Source organism: Phalacrocorax carbo, chromosome 13 (genome assembly GCF_963921805.1).
Source record: "Phalacrocorax carbo chromosome 13, bPhaCar2.1, whole genome shotgun sequence".
Classification (NCBI taxonomy): domain Eukaryota; kingdom Metazoa; phylum Chordata; class Aves; order Suliformes; family Phalacrocoracidae; genus Phalacrocorax; species Phalacrocorax carbo.
In genome coordinates, this window is record NC_087525.1 from 6,507,993 (window position 1) to 6,527,475 (window position 19,483).

Here is a 19,483-nt window from a genome sequence, read left to right on the forward strand (position 1 = left end):
TTCTGCAGTTTTTTTCTCTCTCCTCTGGGGGCTGGGAGGTCTGAGGGCCAGCCTTAGCAGTAAAGACCAAAGAAGGCATCCAGTAACTCCACCTTCTCTGCACCCTGTGTCACCAGGGCCCCTTCCTTGTTCAGCATTGGGCCCGCTGTACCCCCAGTCTTCCTTTTACTGCTGATGTCTTTGAAGAAGCCCTTCTTGTTATCTGACATCCCTTGCCAGATTTATGTTGAAGCAGGCCTTGGCCTTCCTCGTCGCATCTCTGCATACCCTGACAATGTTCTTATATTCCTCCCAAAGAAGGTAGAGGGTAGAGGCTATTTAAAGCACAAGAGCAAACTTCTAAAAAAGTGGAAAGTCTAGAAAGAGGCCAAGTTGCCTGCATAAGGTGCTTTTTAGTGACTGCAAAATAAACCAGAGATGCAGTGTAAATAAAAAGACAAGCATTGATTGTGGACACAGCCCAAAAAGCTGTGTCACAGAATGTATTAAAACCAGTAGAAGTTGCATGTGACAAGAAGAGAAGTCTATATTAATCCATTATTAATAAGAGGAACTAAGTAAAGACCTTTCCAAATGGGGTACAGTAATGAAAAAATACTATGATTTTTCTGCCTGCTTCAGGCTTCATGTGAATAGCGTGGTGGGAATAAGTGCTTAATGCAGTTAATAAGATAAAGTAAAACACATATCAGAAAGAGGTTAAAGAATATTTAAGAGGAGTTTATCAACAATTGGCCTTGACTGTAAAAAACAAAACCACAAACCAGTAAGGAATTAATATTTGCAAGTAATAGAAAAGCAAAACTTATCTTAAAACCAGAGAATTTGTAGATCAGTCCCTGTAACTTGGATGACCAGGAAGAAGCTGCATGAAATCCTTAAATGTTAAATTCCTAAAAATCTTCAGGATAAGAAGGTGGCGATAAACAATGAGCATGAATTTTCAAAATACGTTTGTCAAATAAATCTAGTTCTTTAACAGAATAGTTGGCTAGTGGTTAAAGGGGAAGTAGTAAATGTCTTGTAACTGCACGCAGCGTTTCACACTGAGAGGAGGATGTTTTCGTAAGCACACTTGAGAAGCATAGTTAACTTAGTATTGAGGGAAAATACAGTTCACTGAAGAATAATGTTCCTAGTGAATTGTTATTTACACTATTGGGGGTCAACTTGGGATAGTTTAATAAGTGTGATTCTGCAAGGACTGGTCTGGGGCCACATAAATTACATACATGTTTTCATTAATAAGGTGGCTGAGGGAATGAAGAGTGAACTTACTGAGGGTTGATGCTACCCTGGTGAGAGTTCCAGGTATTTTATAGGACAGTAAAAGCACAACACCACCACCACCCCCTTTTTTTTAATTTTCTTTAAATTTGGAGAAGTGATTTGAAATCTGTAAGTTGAAAAGGACTAGTGCAAGGTATTACCCTTGGGAAGAAGTCAGCTGTAAACATAAAAATGCAGGATTTCTGGCTTAGCAGTGGTACTGTTGAGAGCTGTAGAGAATTACAGATGAAATGAACTGTCCGTAGGGCTCAGCTCAGTATGTACTTACGGATATCACAGTTTAAGAATACCATGAACTGATAAAAGGAAAAACGAAGCAAGGATTTTGGAACATATAAGAAGTACAAAGGAGCTGACTTAATTGAGTTTGTGTAATTTGGAAAGGAAAAGGTGGAGGAGAAGAGGAACATGACAGTGTTTTTTAATGTGGAAGAGGTTTTCGTAAGGTGTATATTGTTAAGTTATTCTCCATATCTGTTAAAAGACAAATGTAATTGCCAAGAGGTGAAATTTGTGCAGTGTTAAGTTAAAAAACCCAACCATATAGATGAGTTAACACTGGAACAGGTTATCTTGGGAGGCTGTAGAGGTTAGTTTATGGACACAGTTAAAGACTGGTTAGACAAACATCTGTTTGGGCAGCTCTAGGAACATTTGTGCTGTTCCAGAGTCATCAGGATAGAAAAAGTGACCATGAGGTTCCTTCTAGCTCCACTGATCATTGGCTTACATTTTTATTAAAGTAATATTCCCAATCTTCATTGTGCATTTTCTTACTACAAATTGGGTGTCCCCCCCCCCGCCCCAGATTAGTGTAAAATTCTAACTGTGAATGCTTTTCATATGCAGTGACCAAAACTGGACTGAAATTTGGTGGGGTTTTGGGCCTCCAGGTTATCTGCAGATAATAATCTGTCCCTTCTACAGTTTTGCCTTCAGTATCTGGGTAAGGCTGGATATACAAAAGAAGCTAATAATAGATGTATGCATACTAAGTGTCTATTTCCTCATGAGCTGTTTACATGAAGGTACATTTAATAGTGATGCAGCTTATCATATCAGCAGGATATTTTTACCTTGCCAAATTTATAACTATATTAGAAAGATTTATCTAAATTTAGTATTTTAGAATCTACCTAACAGTTTTGCATCCTGTAATCTGTTCATGAGGTAGAAGTCAAGTACAAGAAATAGAACATTGGAATCTTGCTGTACAAGATTGACTTTAGCAACCAAATGGCATTCTTGTAATATGTGAGCTGTTCTCTCATATTAATGTTTTTCTCTGAAGAAAGTTGATATGCGCTGTAAAAAAACAACCAACCAACAAAACAAATCTTTCTAGAATTTGGTTGAATGACAGAAATCCACAATAATTTCCCAGTGTTAATCTAAAAATCTAATAAATAGTATTTAATATTTAACATTACTCTTTGTACTTACTGTTACTTTTAATATATATTATTTCAAAAAATATTTAATAATTTAAGAAATGTCAATATCACTGTTCTTAATGCTTTTACTTAAGAGGGAATATTGCTTTGCTTTCTTTTGAGTCTGGTTGGAGGAGTGATACACCTAACATTTTGTTAGGCAGATGAAACTTTGCCTAACTTGTTAGCAGGGAAACAGCCAGCTTGACAGGCCACGCTCTCAGTGTAGTCTGTATGCACGTCATGCCATTCTATTTTAAAAACAGGATGCCTTGAGCTACCTGTTTTGGTTGCTCTGCTTTGGGTGTGAGGGAGCTCTGCAAGGTCCTGGAGGCTGCTCCTGCCTTCTGGCTGTGCACAAGCGAGGAAACTGCCTGGAGCGCTGCGGAGGCCCGCGCATCCCTAGGGAGTGGACCTCCAGCCGAGCCTCACCTGAAATTTGGAGGGAGGAAATTTTCCCAAGATTCTAGAGGAGACACTCTGATTGCTGCAGGCCAGGAAGCTGCTGCAAGGTGTTGGACTAGGAAGTAAGAAAGGAGCAAGCTACCCAACGTGTCAGGGTACAGATGAGGGAGAGGTAACCATTTTCATCTGTTTTGAGTCACTTGGCCATCTGAGCTTTCTTTCTCAAGTAATTACTGTGTTCAACTTTATAATCTTTCTGTTCTAATAACCAGAAAGCTGTAGTGAACATAGCTTTAGCGATTAGGTGTGCTTCTACTGCAGTCATGTGAAGGAAAAAGCTGGTCCTGTTCCACCCCAGGACCCTGTAACACTGCGCCTTTTTCTGAAATCTGGTATGTCAAATGAGCAGAAAATTTGCAAGGGTGATGGTGTGATTTTGTGCACCAAATTGCAGTGCTACCCTGTTCGTAAACTTCTGCCAAACGTCAGGTAGATTTCTTGTAGAAAAGCTGTTCATGAAAGAGTGTTTGCAAAAACAGCATCATGAAGACTGGAGCCCCACTCCAGGTACGTTGAAGACATGACTCCTGTTGTTAGCTGAAAGGTCCTTTATAGTAACTGGTTGATGTTTCACTGACTGGAATACAAGAACAACCCAGAATATGTATTTGCTTTTCATTAGGCAGAAATCGTATAAATACAGGGCACGAGAGAGTTTTGCAGTTCTTCCAGAACTTTACCGGAGCTTTAGGTACAAACTGACGGATTTAATCTGGAATAGACTGTAGTTTGTTCATCTGCTCTAGTTGAAGCAGCTAAGCAGCTTTTTCTTTCTTACACAAAAACACACACACACACCCCGCCCCCCATAATTGGGTTTGGTGGTTATAAAGGAAGAATTACTTCATTATTTGTTGAACTGACTTTTTCACAATAAGCTTGAGAATCTAAAAATGTACTACCAAATGTCACTATTTTATGTGATATATTTCACAGTTTAAAACACAATTTTTTCCCGAGGTGAAATTAGAATTGCTAACAGTAATGAAATAAAAATGATTGATGGACTGTTTACACTTGACCAGCTGCTAATTAATTCTCACACAGTATCTTGTTAGCTTGTGCTGAACTAATACATAAGGCAACCTAGAAAATAGCCTGAAGTTCCTAAAACTACAAAGAAGAAAAATCTAAGTTATTCTGATGCTTTTGATCTACAAACTGTGATGTAAGCTGTGACTTTTCATGTTCTGAGATGTGATTGATAGCATAATGTTTGTTACTTGATTACTTCTATTTGAATGTTACTGTATGTTATATATTGGCTCAGAGGCAGGGAGAAAGGTAGCTTATTTTCCTTGTTGGCCCCTGTAGCCCTTGCTCAGGTGCTTTCTGGAAGGAAGGGAAAATGCTCTTCCGTTGACAAGCTGTGTGTGCTCAGCTGAGAGAAATTTCTGGAGCTTCCCAAGCTAGGGACTCATATCTCTTGGAGAAGACTTCGGAGGAAGGTGGTAATATTTCTGTGGATCCTAAGGGAGTTTTAGAAAGTTATTGCTTCCCAAAAAAACACCACTGAGAATTCTTTGCTTGAGAACAAGCTTGTAGGAAAGGAAGGGGATGTGATGAGCAAGGGAAGGGTTGGCTGACTAACACTTTGATTTTTAGTTTCTTTTATCCAGCAGGACAGCTTTTTCACTCTTTCAGAATAGTGTTGCAGTAAAGCATAGCTTTGATTCAGTGTCTTTTTGATTTCCTTAAGGAAAAGGTGGAGGAGGTTCTGGTCAAGAGGGGGGCAGTCTCTGGGAGGCTCATAATAGCTGCTTCTCAGAGACACATAAAATTTGAATTCTTAAATCACTATATGGGTGAGTTGGTTTTTTCCAGTGTGAGAGGAGGGAGTTACCCTCTCATCAAATATTCTTTCAAGTGTAGGAAATATCTAAGGTGGCTGTAGGTATTTAATTATGAGATTAGCTAGTGTGTTGTGGCTATTGCCTATGTCAAACTGTGCTACACAGAACACTCATTCTTAACTCCATTGACTCCTGACTATCATCTGTAGAAGTGTGAAAATCCCACTACTTTAAAAGGTCAAATCCTCTAAAGCTAATGGTAGAACTTCAACTCCTTTAATGGAGCCAGAATATCATCTTATTTCAAGGAGTTAAGCTCAGCTCTGGGGATATAAAAGGACAGCTGTGAAGTATCTGGTAAAAATAAGAGGGGGGAAGGGGGTCTTATTAATTTTTTAAAAAGTGTGGTCTCTGTTGAATATTTCATGCTGGCTGTGCTTTTTGTTGTTGCCTATATTGTGAGACACCTATGTTTATTGTAGTGTCTTATAAACATGCTTTGAAAAATACACTGAATATTTTTGTAAAAATACAGTCCTGGTTATATCTCTTTTTTTATTGGAGTTGTGCTGTGTTTTTGATGTTTTGACAATCTCTCTGTGCAGTTTGGCTATCGCTTTCTTTTTCTATTGACATTCATGATGCGAGATGGAAGAATTTCTGCAAAGCAGAAGGAGGAAATTGCGGTTTGTCCTACTGTTTAAGTTAAGTAAATTAGTAGAAGAAAAAATGTGAAAAATTCATCCTGCTTTCCTCACACACCTTTTTATATTTTTGTGGCAGATGAAATGTCTACCAGGAGTAGACTCTGTATGTGTTTTTTGGCCTCAAACTGCATGTAATTATTTAGTATGCCATTCCTCCTTGTAGGAAGCCTTATTACCCACAGGCAAATGTAATATATCATCTTTTCCTTCAACAGTTCCCCTTTTCCCTCTACCCCTAAAGAAATCGGAAAAGATTTATAAGGTTCTGCAGCCCACAAAACCTGCTTCATTATCTTTAAATCAAGTATATCTGATTGCAAGCCCTTACTTTTATAAGAATTTTGGGACCAGAGTATTTTATGGTTTTTGGTGTGGTTTTACTAAAGGTGAAAAATGCATTTTTAAAAACTAATTCTTTTGAGAGTTATTGCTGCAAAGTAAAAGCCCTTTTTGTCAGAAGAAAAATAATGGGTCTACCTTGAGATTTCTAAAGAGAATGAAGTATTTGAGCTGAAAAGATAACATCAATTCAGATAGTTTTGTCTTAATATATATTGTGTTACTCCCCTATCCTTCTGATGTAACATAATGCCTTATTCACCTGGTTTTGCTGCTATGGCAGATGAGGTAGACTGCTTGTAGAATCTAGATGGTGTGTTATCTCCTCTTCCCCAGAGGATTACATCTGATTTGGGACCAGTCAATACGAATGAGCAGCTTAATTTGTGCCTTCCCATTTTTATTACCTCCTGTTTACTTTCTTATCTTAATCTGTTACCATTATTACCAGTTACAATTTTGTCAAGTCCTTCATAGTTGAACCATTTTGGTCTTGTTTTACATCTGCTTCTCTCTTTTTTTCTCTCCTTTCTTTCACCATTTTACACATCTACCCCTTCTCCTGTATAGGTGGAATTAATTTTTTTATAGTTGGATGTATTTCCTAAAGTTTGTGGCATAGGACATGTTTTTCAGTGAAATGCTGATTCATTTTTGGACAACTTTAATGTAGATACTGGCTTTGCGTGAGAAATAACTGTAAGGATCTCAAGAGTTGTTATTGATAGCACATTTCACCCTCATGCTTAATTGATGGTTTGCTTATTTATCTCTTCAGCCAAACAGTGAACTTATAAAGCAACTCAGACTATTTCAGCTTGGTTGACCTGTTGATGCTAAAATATATATATTTTAAAGATCTTCCTTTTATAATGCTTAATTTTTGAATTGTTTTGCAAGGCTACCTTCATAACTTGGGAGTCTTGAAAACTGCGGTGTCAATAGGAAAATAGAGCACTAAAGCATAGCAGACCTCTGCTTTTGATAGGCAGCATTGATGTTCTCATTGCCCCATGTAATTGGATTAATTTTCATGTGAGCGATATTTTGGTGTCCTTACGTACATCATTGTTTGTTTATTTTTTTTTAAATAAATCTGTATTTGATTTACTTTTCCACTTCCCTTGGTTTCCCCAAAGTCCTCTTAGGTGAAACAGGTCATTATCAGTAAGTTATTTGTAACATAAGAGCACTTGATTGGGGCTCTAATGTAGAGTTATTGATTTGCCTCCCAGAACAGTTAGAGAATTCAGATTTAAAAGTTTGCATGTGGGTCTTGTCGTCCTTTTTCTCTGGGGTCGGTTACTCCTTTTAGTTCATGTATATAAGGCCAGCTTTTTTATCCCTCTTAATGATTTACACTTGAATCCTGTCTTACTGATTACTCAGATGTACAGAAGATATTTAGTACTCTAGAAAATGGAAATAAAATGTTTTTCATTTGGGAGGAAGGCAGAAGCTTTTTTCATTATCAGGTTGTTTGCCTCTGTATATTCAGTCCAGACTTAAATTTAATCCTTCTCATCTCCTATTTTATTTAGTGCCTTATTAGCCTGTACCCTTCTTTTAAAAAACAGCCTTAAATATCTTCTATTCTAGCTCTATATAATATTTGAGAATATATTTTGTTGTTCCCACAGCATAACTTACTTGCATCTACAATGTTTATATCCCCTTTCTTCATATTCTCTCTTAGGAGTAACAGTGAATTATCTCTGCATTTAAATCACTTCAAGTTTTAGCTAGCAATCTGAGTGTTTTATGTCAGTAACTATAGTATTTTTGTGGTATTAGCAATGTCCCTGCATAAATTTCCCCCCTCCTCTGAATTTTGTAACAGAAAAACTTAAACCCAAAGTCTTACAATAGGCCATTAATGCTTGTTTCTGCAAGCACAGAGTAATTTGTTCTTTTTCTACAAATAATTTTGGTTTTTTAAGTAAAATACTCGCATATTACGTGAGGGAATCTTAGAATATAATTTAGCAGTATAAATTATCTGAAATCAGTTCTTAATTTCAGGGAGTTTTTTAATTTCTTTGCTTAAAAAAAAAAAGTGCAACTTCAAAAATCTTGAGGCAAAATGTATGTAGATAGGGAAGACAAGAAGGAGCAAGTGTCAAAGCTTGTGAACATGGGAGAAGAGGCTGGCAGCAATTTACATTTGAGTTGTCATTCCAAATTTAAATGATGAGACTGATCCTGCAGTGCAGACCAGAGGCAGATCTTTATGTCTGTTTGGGATCCAGGTATCTTCACCTGGAAGAAAAAATGTACTGGTCATCTTCACAATCAGTGCATCTGTCTTTGTGAAAGCTCAAATTTTGGAAAATATCTTACTTTATTCTCTTAAAACGTTATGAGACTTTGAGTCAGTAGTAACCTGTATGGTGTTTTTTGAGGTGGCCGTGGCATATATGGGTGCAGACCTCCAATAGCTACAAGTAGCAATTAGGTTAGACATAAGGAAGAACATACTTATCACAAGCATGGATGCAGATTGATGTAGATACTGTGTTCCCCAGAGACTAAAGGTTTTTGAAGAATTTAAGAGAAGCATCTACCATAGTGAAGTTGATTTTGCTTTGAGATGGGGAGGACATCATGTTCACCCCTTCCAGCTCCACCTCTCAAGTTTGTGTTGTCATCACTTGATAAAGGTGGAATTAGGACAGTTTATAATAATAACTATTAATTATATGTATTCAACGGCTTAGGGTGCAAAGACAAAAAACTCCAAAACCAAAAACCAACACCACCTTATGTAGTGGTAGACTGGAAAAAAAAAAAAGGTTGTTTTTTTCTATTAGCATGTTATAGCATTAGCATATTTATGAGTTTATATTTGCAAGATCTAGTGGTGAAATAAAAGGCACTTGAGTCAGACAAGCTTTAGCGCGGGCTTGGTAGGGAGCAAACCTGTTCAGCTCTGGAGGTGGTTACCTGAAAGGCTTTTAACACTGTTGTTTTTGCTTCCAGTAACTCAGCTGGAACAGGTTGGGTTTTTATTTCTGGCATTCTCAGTTGTGGCCGTTAAAGCTTGGAGAAAAGAGGCAAGTTGCAGAAGTGTAAGGACAAGGAATGTGAACTGTCTAGATGATTCTAGAAGACAAGAAAAAAAGAATCATCTTTGTGCATCTTATTTGCATATTCAGATATACCACTGATAGCGTGTTTTTTTCCTTTCCTGAAAATGAGAGCAAGGCTTTTACATTGTGACGACCAATTGTGTGAGTTTACAGGTTCTTTAAAAATAGTTACCAACAGCAAGACATAAAAGGAGTTGCATCATCATTACTAGAAAAATAAATAATTTTCATTATTTCTTTTGAAAGAATAAAAGATAACAAAATGTATTCAATATGAGTGGTTCAGTTAAACGAGGCATGGAAAGCCATTATGACACACTGTTCTATAAAACTACTGAAATTATTGAAGTGCGCAATCCTGGAGGGCTACATCGTTTTCTTTTAATGAGTGTTCTCATCCCTAGTTGATGAGGGTTTGTTCTCTAAGAAGCACAGAATTAGTATATACAATGTTTAAATTATTTGACTTTGAAATATGTTTCATTGGTGCAATCACTTTATGATTAGATTATAGATAGAACTATTGCTGAATTGCATCCACCTTAAAGGTCTGTTTCTTAGGGATTACAAAGTGGAAGGTACTCTCTGTGAAAGCTGGAAGAGCCATATTCTTATATAACTGAACATTTTAAATTCTTCTAGTGTTTATTACAATAAACATCCATCCTGTTTACGTCAGTTGACCTGAGGAAATCAATAAGGCAATCGTCAAACATTAATGTTAATCCACAGAAATTCCATACTAATGCAACATTAATTAATGCTCACTTTTATTTTATTATCCTTCTATGTGTCATGTCTATGGTGGTGGCACTCTGAAGTGTCCGCTATTATGAATGTATTAGAGCTTTAATGTAACAGGACTGGGTATAATGAATGCCACGTTGCAGGCTCATTTGCTATTATACAGCAGGTGCTGCTTTGTAGTTAACCATCTAAAGAGACAGTTTTAAGAATGGGTTATTTACATGCAAAATTGATGTTGATAGAGTAGAGTATAAGCTCCATGCCACGTGGGATTTTCACAGTTGTACGCGCTGCACTTCAGCTTACATAAAAATTCTTGGCAAGGTTCTAGTGCCAAAATGTTAATTCCTTAGGTGTTCATTAAAATAACATTAATTATGAACTCTGATGTTCATGTTGATTTATTCTGAAACTTCATAATTAAAATTAATCAGATTCTATAATTAGGCAGAGCAGGAAAATGGAATTTGGCCTTGTTACTTTATAGAACTATTAATTACTTATGTTAGATTTTTTTTTTAATTTAACAAACACCTGCTTTTAAATATACAGTCAAATTTGTATGTAATAAAAGGTTCATGTGGTCTTTCTATGTTGAAGTGTTTTGCAGTACTTTGTGAGAAACAGGCATAATTTTAATTTACCATTGAGAAAGCTGAAAAATATTCTTTCTGGTGAGCTGAATCTTCAGTTTAAGAACCCCTAAGAGGGAAATCTGATAATGAAACCTATAGGTTTTCAGATAATGAAGTCTGCACTTTAGATGACTGGATAGTTGTTATTCAAACTATCTGCAAATTGTCAGTCTGTCATTATTAATTACGTGATAAACATATTTCTGTGTCTAAACTGGAAGTGAAAATTGTTATTGTTCCACTAGTCTATCATTTATTTCTACTAGAACAAAAGAGGCAGATTTTCTTGTGGAATTTACTTTCTGAAGGACTTGCGAATGTTACATAGTTACATGGCTTCAAAGAAGCAGTGTATGCATTCAGAGAGGGACTATTAAGACACATTTGGCTCAATAAGTCCCTGACCCACAAATTGTTGGGGACTGTAGGGGCATTCTGGGGAAATACTGCTGTGTGCTTGCCCCGTTCTTCAGTTCTTTGGGTTTTATCTTTCAGCTGCGGCTTCAGATGGGTTATCAAGCTTAGATGTACCTTTGATCTGACCAAGTAAAACCATTATTGTATTCATTTACAGCTATTTATGCCTTTCCTGGTAAGATTTGCCTTCAGGAAGCCTGGGCCCCTGAGACCCATGCAGAAGTCTGGAGCAAAAAGATCTTTCTCTTTCCCTCAAGAGAGAAGGATCAGTGTAGGGAACTTGAGTTGAACTGTTGTTTCTCACCTGCTCAATGGGCTATTTCAGCTAGACCAGTTTGGAACTAAATACAGGTGCTTGAATTTGAAACTATAATGATCATGTCATTTATTGATATTAACCATCTTTGAGTCCATACATTGCTAATAAAAGCAATTTCCAGAATTTATTGCAGTTCCATTGATACTGGAATCCTGTCTTCATTTTTGTAGTCAGTGGTGTTGTCCTTCCAGTTTTGTTTTAGTTTTTTTTTTACCATTTGTGTTATGGTTCTTGCACAGTTGCTGTCGTCTTGTCCAATCTGAGGACTGGAAATCAGTAAGAGATAAAAAAATGCCTTGAGAGAGGAGAAATTGAGTGGCTGTCAGTAAAGCAAGCTAGTACACAACTTCTGAGGCTGGTACATTTTCTGTTTGTTGTATGTTGCGAAAAGAAGTCTGATACTTGCAATGTATCTCTGAAAACTGTGTATGCCTTTTTTTAGTGGTAGCTCTCAGATCCCTTGCAGAGAGTTTGTACAACACCCTATATTTTGATCATTAACCCCTAATTTTGATAACTTTTAAATTGAAACAGTCATTTGATTTCTTGTATAGGTCTTATTTTGGTGTTTTTTTATATGTTGTCTTGAGACATATGTAGTAATTTGTCAGATTAATCGTTAACGATTACCTTCTTTAGATAGGACCTGCAGTCAGACACTTGTGCTCCATTTCCTAATGGGTATTTCAACCTGTAAATTGCTGTACAAGCATGATCCACTGATGGATGGTGTGAACTGTTGCTTGTAGCTAGATTTATTTTTAAAATTGTCTGGGTATTTTTATTGATAGAGGTTATACTCTCTATCAGTTTGTATTTTGCAAGCATAATGAATTTGCCCAGCTTTTTCTTGACAAAATGATCTACCAGGGTATGGTGGTGTCGCTTAACTGTAAGACTGAGATTGATGCTGTTGATTACCTCTATTTCTGGTTTATGGATCTTATTGCGAAGGGAAATGATATATGAATGTGAGCCTCTGTAAATAAATATTTGAACTCATAGGCTCAGCCTATTTTCTTCTTGCTAACTTGTAGTTTATATGACTGAGGCTTTATTAGGTGATTTTTTGTTTTGTTTTGTCCACATAACCAAAGCATTTACGATTTCTGTGCCCTTTGAGTCAGTATATAGCTGGCAATAATCTGTTAAAAGCAGGCATGCTCACTAATGTAGGCCTTTGGAGTCCCTTGTTTGGGTTAGCTTAACCTAGATTTTTTTCATTATATGGATTTTTTTAGGGAAGGTACCTACCTGCCATCCAGTTTTCTTGAAGACATCCATCCTGTTGAGAATAGATTTCCAGTTGATGTAGTCCATTAAAAAAAATGGTATCCAGTTATATGTATGGAAATGTGATTCAACACTCTAGATTTGGGGTGGGCATGTATTCCATTGCTGCTCTGGGCCCTGGGATGTTGTATCTGTTTTTCAGAGCACTGGAATGGCCCGTTGGGGTTACAGAGAGCCTGGTGCTCCAAGTGCCCAGGAAGTTGATCGTGATAGTGTAGCAGATCTGTGAGGTGAAGAATCACTGCTACTTCTGTGACCTTGCTATTCTACCCCTTGTCTATTGATACATTGGTCTGAAATAACAAGTCTTTCAGGAGAGGTCCAAGACAAACTAGATTCATTAATGTGCGCTTCATTATTGAGGAAAAGAAACAAAAGGAGAAATGTTTGTGTGTACATGGAGATACACCTGGTTGTGCTTGTTTAACCAGGTACATCAACAGTATTTTGTGTCTCTTGGCATAAGAAAATATTTCACTGTTTCTTAGCCTAAGTTCATCAGTGTGTAACATCAAAAATATTCATGGCGTACAGTTCTCCATGAATCAGAAGTACACAGAGCCTTTGAACATTTGTGCATTTTGAATAACTGCATCAGTGCCAGGACCATGTTCACACAGCATAAATATTTGAGGGCAGTGGATCAAGGTAAAGAATAGGAAGGACAGAATAACTGAAATAATCTTTTGGGAGCATGGTATTTGATCCTAACAGCTCGGGCCTTCTATTATGACCAAATGCCTAAACATTAAACCTTAAAAACAACTTTGAAATGAAGCAGCTAACTTCTTCATGCAGTACAAAAGTCATTCAACTCCAGAATGACACCTGCATTTTTTGTTTCTTTTTATAATTAGCAAAATGTATTTTCAAACTGTGCATAGTAAAATTCCAGCACTGTAGAAGATGGCCAGAAATTCAAAAACCATTGTAGTAAATAAAGTGAAGTGTGGAGGTTTAAGATGAGACAAGTAATGTTTTGAATAGCAAATAATTTATGCAAAATATGTTACAAAATCTAAGATGCTAAATAAATAACCAATACAATGTATTCTGTTTTGACACTTTTTTCCACTTAAAAGGTAGTGAATGCAGATTCATTTGTTAACATTTTGAAGCAATTACTCATTATATTTGCTTTATAATTTGTACAAACAGTTGAACTGTAATTTTAAATTTCAGTCTTCTGCTTTGAAGCCACATGAAAATATGGTGGGATAAACATTTGAAAAATAGATTTGTGGTTATATAATTCTCTTTATTATAAAAAAGTTGCTTCACCATATGAAATTTTTTTCTCCTGTATGTTGGGAGGCTCATGTTCCCTTTTATATTTCACCGAGTTGGCATGATATAATGTGTTTCTAATTTTGTAATCTTTTGTGATTACAACATGAGGGTATTATTATAAAAGTTATTCTTACACAGTGTTGAGAAGTCTTGAAGATTTAAAACCAAAGAATGGGATATAGGAATGCTTCAATCCAGATTTTAAATGGTAAACAAATAAGCAATGTAGTAATTGTTAAAGACTTAATATTACATTATTTTTTTTATTTAAAGGTTTTGGTGTTGTTTCCTTAACTTGATGTATCATAATGTTAAAGGATTATTAACCTTTATTGTTTGGTCCAAATTACTATATTTTTCAGCGAAGTGGAGGTTTCTTACTTTTAAGTAACATTTTACATGCTAGGAGTAGTGTAACTCTAAGGGCTTATTTCTGTGGCCGCTTCTGTCAGCAGCAATCTTTGACAGAAGTAGGTTTTGGGCCCATTTGTCTTTAAGTACAAATACAAATGCCTGATTTGGTGGGATATACTTTCACAGCAGATTTAGTAGAGACAGTTGCCCGCTGAAGTCTCCTGTCCATGTTGTCTTGCACAACAGTGAGACTTCACATTTCTTCATCAGTGTCAGCTAACAGTTGCATACATAAACTTCTGTTGCTAAAATATATGTTTATCATTACATTTTTGATTTAGAAATCAGGTTGTATTTCAAGGCAACAGATAATTTTGAGGACAATTGTTAATTTTTTTTATTTTCATTTATAAGAAAACTTGGCTATGTACTTCAAGAGTTTCTTAGAAGTCTGAATAGTTAAACCCACCTTTTGGTTAATGTATTACTTCTGGAACAAGTAGATAAAATTCTACACATTAAACATGATAAAAACGGTGCATATTCTGCAAAGGACAGAATTTTAGATTAAAGGTTTCTGGGCACAAAAGCAGTAACAAAACGATCCCTACAAAACAGAGTAACTTAATAACACAAGAAATAACTTTTGTTAATTTGAAACTTTAGAAACTGAAACTTGTAAGATGTAATTAATTCATGGTACTGTACATACCAGCTGTTCTTGGTAATTGAAACTTTACAATATGAAAAATACATTACATCTGTACAGTTTATACAGGTAGGTAGGATGAGTTTTGAAAAAGATTCACTTTAAGGGTCATACTCTGAAGTCAAAAAAATACTGCACAACTTAACTAATTACAAATTGTAGACTTGAAACAATTAATCTTTGATTCATTTTTAATTTGAACATGGATCCTAGAATCCATAGCATTATGTCTTCTGACTTCTGTCCATAATGTTACATAGAATTTGGTTGCAGCCTCTGCTACAGGGAAAAAAAAAAAACAAAACACAAAAAACCCAAACAGTTAAGCCAGCTGCTGACTGTGTTCCTTGATTCGTGCTGCTGTTGTTATTGTGCTCAGATCCAGATCAGTTTCTAGGTGTGTTTCCACTGTTTCTTCCTGGTTATTTGAGTCATAGGGCTTGTGAGCAAGCAGTTCATGATGTACTCCACAGTAACTTATCGTGGGCTGATCATAGGCGAGAAATGTTGACACATTCATAGACAGTGGTATCTAGGGGAAAAACAAATGTGAAAAACAGGCAGTTACCAAAAGACATAACGAAATTGTACTTGTCTGAATTTGGTGTTGAAGAAATGGACTGTCTAAAAACATTGGCTAATGGCAAATACAGTGCTGCATGTAAAAAAAACCTGTTCCTCTACCCCCTCCGCTCCACCCAAACCCTGGTCTTTAATAGGGTGTTTTAAGCCTGACCACTACCACTTTTGGTCTTGTGGCCCAGGGCTAGGTGTGTGCTTGAATGTGCTTGTGAGGATTAAGATGTGATTGAACTCAAATTATCTTTAGAATGTAATTAGCCTCTGCTAAATCAATCTATCAGGGAGGAGGGAGGAGTGACTCAACTGGGGGTATAAGTAATACTTGAAATGAAATTTAAATGGTTTTTCAAGTCTGAGTGGTTAGTGGATCTTGCATGAATATGTCAGTGGGGCTGATACCTTTGGTCTGCTGGGAAATACAGATGACACGTTTCCTATTATTTATAGCATAAGCATAAATTTGAATCTAGCAGGTTTCAGTAAATATTGGGCTGTGGTAGACGATAGCTTCATCTGCTGTTATGCTGTGGTAGCTCTGGAAACTTCACAACTGCAGGTTTAATTCAAATGCTTCAGACTGAAAAGTTGTTAGAACTTTTTTACTATTGGGCATTTTGAACACACTTCAGCATAGAACTATTTACAGTACATGGTAGAATCAGAGGTGAAATTAATACAGATTTTGAATTGTATGTATTTGTACTATTAGATTTGTTTTTATATTAAGAGAATCGAAGGATGAAAAAGGTGACTATATGGTAATGGCTGTGTGCATCATGCATTATTTAAAAATCAGATTTCCAGTCCATTGTAAAACTAAAAAACTTTTATTTGTGATTTATAGTTCTCTTGCTGTTATTTTGAAGACTGAACGATACATAATAAAACTAACTATGAAGACAGGTAATATTTAAAAGCATTTTAATTTGAAATATGAAATAATATAATGAAAACTCTTTCTCATTAGCACCACTGGTTAATGCATTTGGGTGTCCCACCTGTACCTCTACATACTCATGGCATCATATTGGAAGTCCCATTACAATCACTGCTCATATGTTATGCAAAACATGGAGGTAGACTGAAAAATATAAGGAAATGGATGACTATTCTACCTACATATGAGAGATAGCTCCTGAAAAGCTAAATAACGTTCAGCCTAGAAGATGGACATGTGTGTTATATGTAATCACACAGTGTGAATCAAAAGAATATCAGTTAAACCTGTGACAAAATTGTATCTTCATAGGTAACAAGCGGAATATATCTATTTCCATCCTGTCTCTTGTGTTTGAAAGAATTAAGGTTAAAGACACCAAACTGTGTCATGGGTGCCCGGTGATCTATATCTCTTCACTCACAAAAATTCATGAGCTCTCTTTGCGTTTCATGTAGATGCTTTGGGTTGTGGTTTGTGGTGGGTGGTTTTTGTTTGGGGTTTGTTTTTTTTTTCCTCATGATGAAACAGTGGATAAACACCTCAGGCTTTCTTAAAATAATGAAAAGCCTTTACCTGAGGAAGAACTCTGGCTTTTATATACATGCAATAAGAAGAAATGCTCCACATTTTTCCCCCTTCAGAAATGCTAACAGCTCAAATGTATTTCCTAACCTAATTTCATGAATGTAGCACAATATTGGATGGTGTCACCGTGGGCATGGATTACTTTTGGAGGCTGCAATGCAATGAACATTTACTGTCTCCTGCTGCTTTGCTCTCATGATACAAAAAAAGCTACGGTGCTACACTATGTATCATCATTGCAGTGATCACAGCCATACTCCTGGTCCCTAAGTGAGCTCCTCAAGTAGCAATTTCAATACAACTGACACAGTTCTTAAGCCCTACTGTAAATAGGACTGATCCCCTCCCTCCCACTTGATTGTACCTTCAGTTCCCATTGTACTGTAGGGTTAAAACATCTCTAGTCCTCTTTGTGCCTCACCTAGAGACTGCCATAAATTCTGGAGATGGGGTGTAAACAAAGCCACTTCCATCTCCATTCATGTTCTGTTGGCCAGACATCTGTGCCTGAGGGATATACAGAATTTCCTGCTGAATGAACCACCTTAGTGAAAAGTGAGGCTAGGAGGCATGAGATGGCCCAAACCGTGTATGTAAAGGAAGCGTGGCCTAAAGACTCTCGCTGTACAGGGAGTCATGTAGGTGTGCTGGCACTTACTTTTCTCTGCCCTCGCAGCTCACTTAATCATGTTTGCATTGCCCTCTTTTTGCAGGAGCAAAAGGTGGTGTATGGCCTTGAATCACGAATGCCTATCCACACGTCCGTGGAAACCAAACACACAAAATGTTGTACAATCTGGCTTCAAATATGCTGTTGCCCACATTTTGGTTGGAATAGTCAATGAAGAGATACTTAGTGCCACATCTTTGAAAATGAAGATATGGGTTGACATGCTTCATAAAAAGTAAAATCTCTCTTTGCGTGTTCAGATTAAGACCTGAGGCTTGCGTACACTTTTGAGAAAGGTTTGTTATATCTATGTTGCACTAGAAAAAGTGTGTGTGTGTTATCTTAATAACTGGTCATATTCTCAGTAGCCTTCTTTCATGTATTTTTCATGTAATGTGTCTAAAATGCTGATACTTGATCATATTCTGTTTGTCAGAACAGAAAGGAGGAAAGGAGCACTTTAACTGCTTCAGACCTGTAGTCAGATACAAGCTGATTATGGTTATGGGCTTGTTCTACTTTCTGATGCTGACATGATGGCCTTGCAGTACAGCAACTGTAAAGGAAGCTGGTCAGCAGTGTAAGGTGGGCTATGCAAACTATATGTGCAGTTGCCATGCAATGTAGACAATTGCATACGTGCATTCTTTCATGCACACACATACGGGCCTGAGAGGTATACCACGTAGGAGATCTGAGGCCTAGCTGAGATTAGAGGTACATAACAACTTTTGGATTAATGTCATTTTCCTTAGTCTGGTAAAATTTCCATTCTGAAAAAGATTAGCTTGTGTGGTTCTCCACTGCTGTTTTCTGAAGTGATGTATGAAATTGTGTTGGCAATTCTACCTTATTCTGGGCAAATATGAACCAGGAACGACGGCACTCTTCAGAAGAATCTGCACTGGTTCTCATGTAACCAGGTCATTCCTGTAGAATGCAAAATCTGCACCTTTTAGAAACTTAGTGATATTCAGACAGACCTGTTATAAAATCTCCCAGATGGTTTCTTCTGACCTACTCCTTTTCTCTTGTTGCATCTTTTTTCCCCCTCCTTAAGTATGTCCCCTTCTGTTTCAGTTTCCTAAAATTGTCGGGATCTGACCACCTGCCATATTTCTTTTTAGTTTTAAGTATTTGGGGAAGGAGACTTCTTGGTCACTCTGGTTCATACCGCAGCTCATTTGCAACCGTCAGGTGAAGCTGCTACTAACTGCTGGTTTATTGCTGTCAAGGTGTGCTGGATCACTTTGGGCTTCTCGGGTTATAGTCCTGGATCAGAGACACCAACCTCATGGCATGGTAATTAGACAGGGAACATCGCTGTTTGTTATTTCCTGCTTTGCATTTTTCCTTCCTGCTTGCCTTCTGATAGTGGTCTCAGTAAAAGTTCTATCTCTATAAACCTACTGTTCTTTGAACTTTTTTAAAAATTCAAATAAGTATTAGCACAGCATTTGTAATGATAGCTCTCATCTCTTTGAGAGCAATTCTGGCGTAAAAAACCCTGCATTGTTTAATTACTAGTGATGTGTGAACGTCATATTGTTTGGAGTTCAGGTTCAGGTGAGCATCGAAAAAGCCTCGGCTTATCTCAGATTTACAATTCAGAAGCCTTTAAAGTGCAATTACTATTCAAGGAAACATCTGTCCTGCAAGCCAAATTTCATTGCATAGTATTAATTTCTATATATAGTGTGTGTGTGTGAAAGCTCCAGCAACCCTATATCTTTTCAGTAAGGAGGTCTAAAACTCCAGCCTTGTTTTACATAGAAAACGTAGCTAAAAGATTGCATTTACAAAACTGTATAGCAAAACAGAATTAA

General features: G+C 36.8%; 2 protein-coding genes across 6 annotated transcripts in view; one reads left to right on the forward strand and one right to left on the reverse strand.

Annotated features, from left to right (window-relative positions):
- Positions 1-19,483, forward strand: part of CTNNA3 (catenin alpha 3) — a 556,373-nt gene that overhangs the window by 156,622 nt on the left and 380,268 nt on the right. The window lies entirely within an intron of this gene.
- Positions 13,590-19,483, reverse strand: part of LRRTM3 (leucine rich repeat transmembrane neuronal 3) — an 89,464-nt gene continuing 83,570 nt past the window's right edge. For both annotated transcript variants that reach the window (XM_064464732.1, XM_064464731.1), the window contains one exon: positions 13,590-15,412. In XM_064464732.1, the coding sequence (XP_064320802.1) occupies positions 15,203-15,412 (210 nt within the window). In that variant the 3' untranslated portion in view covers positions 13,590-15,202. The remainder of the gene's footprint in view (positions 15,413-19,483) is intronic.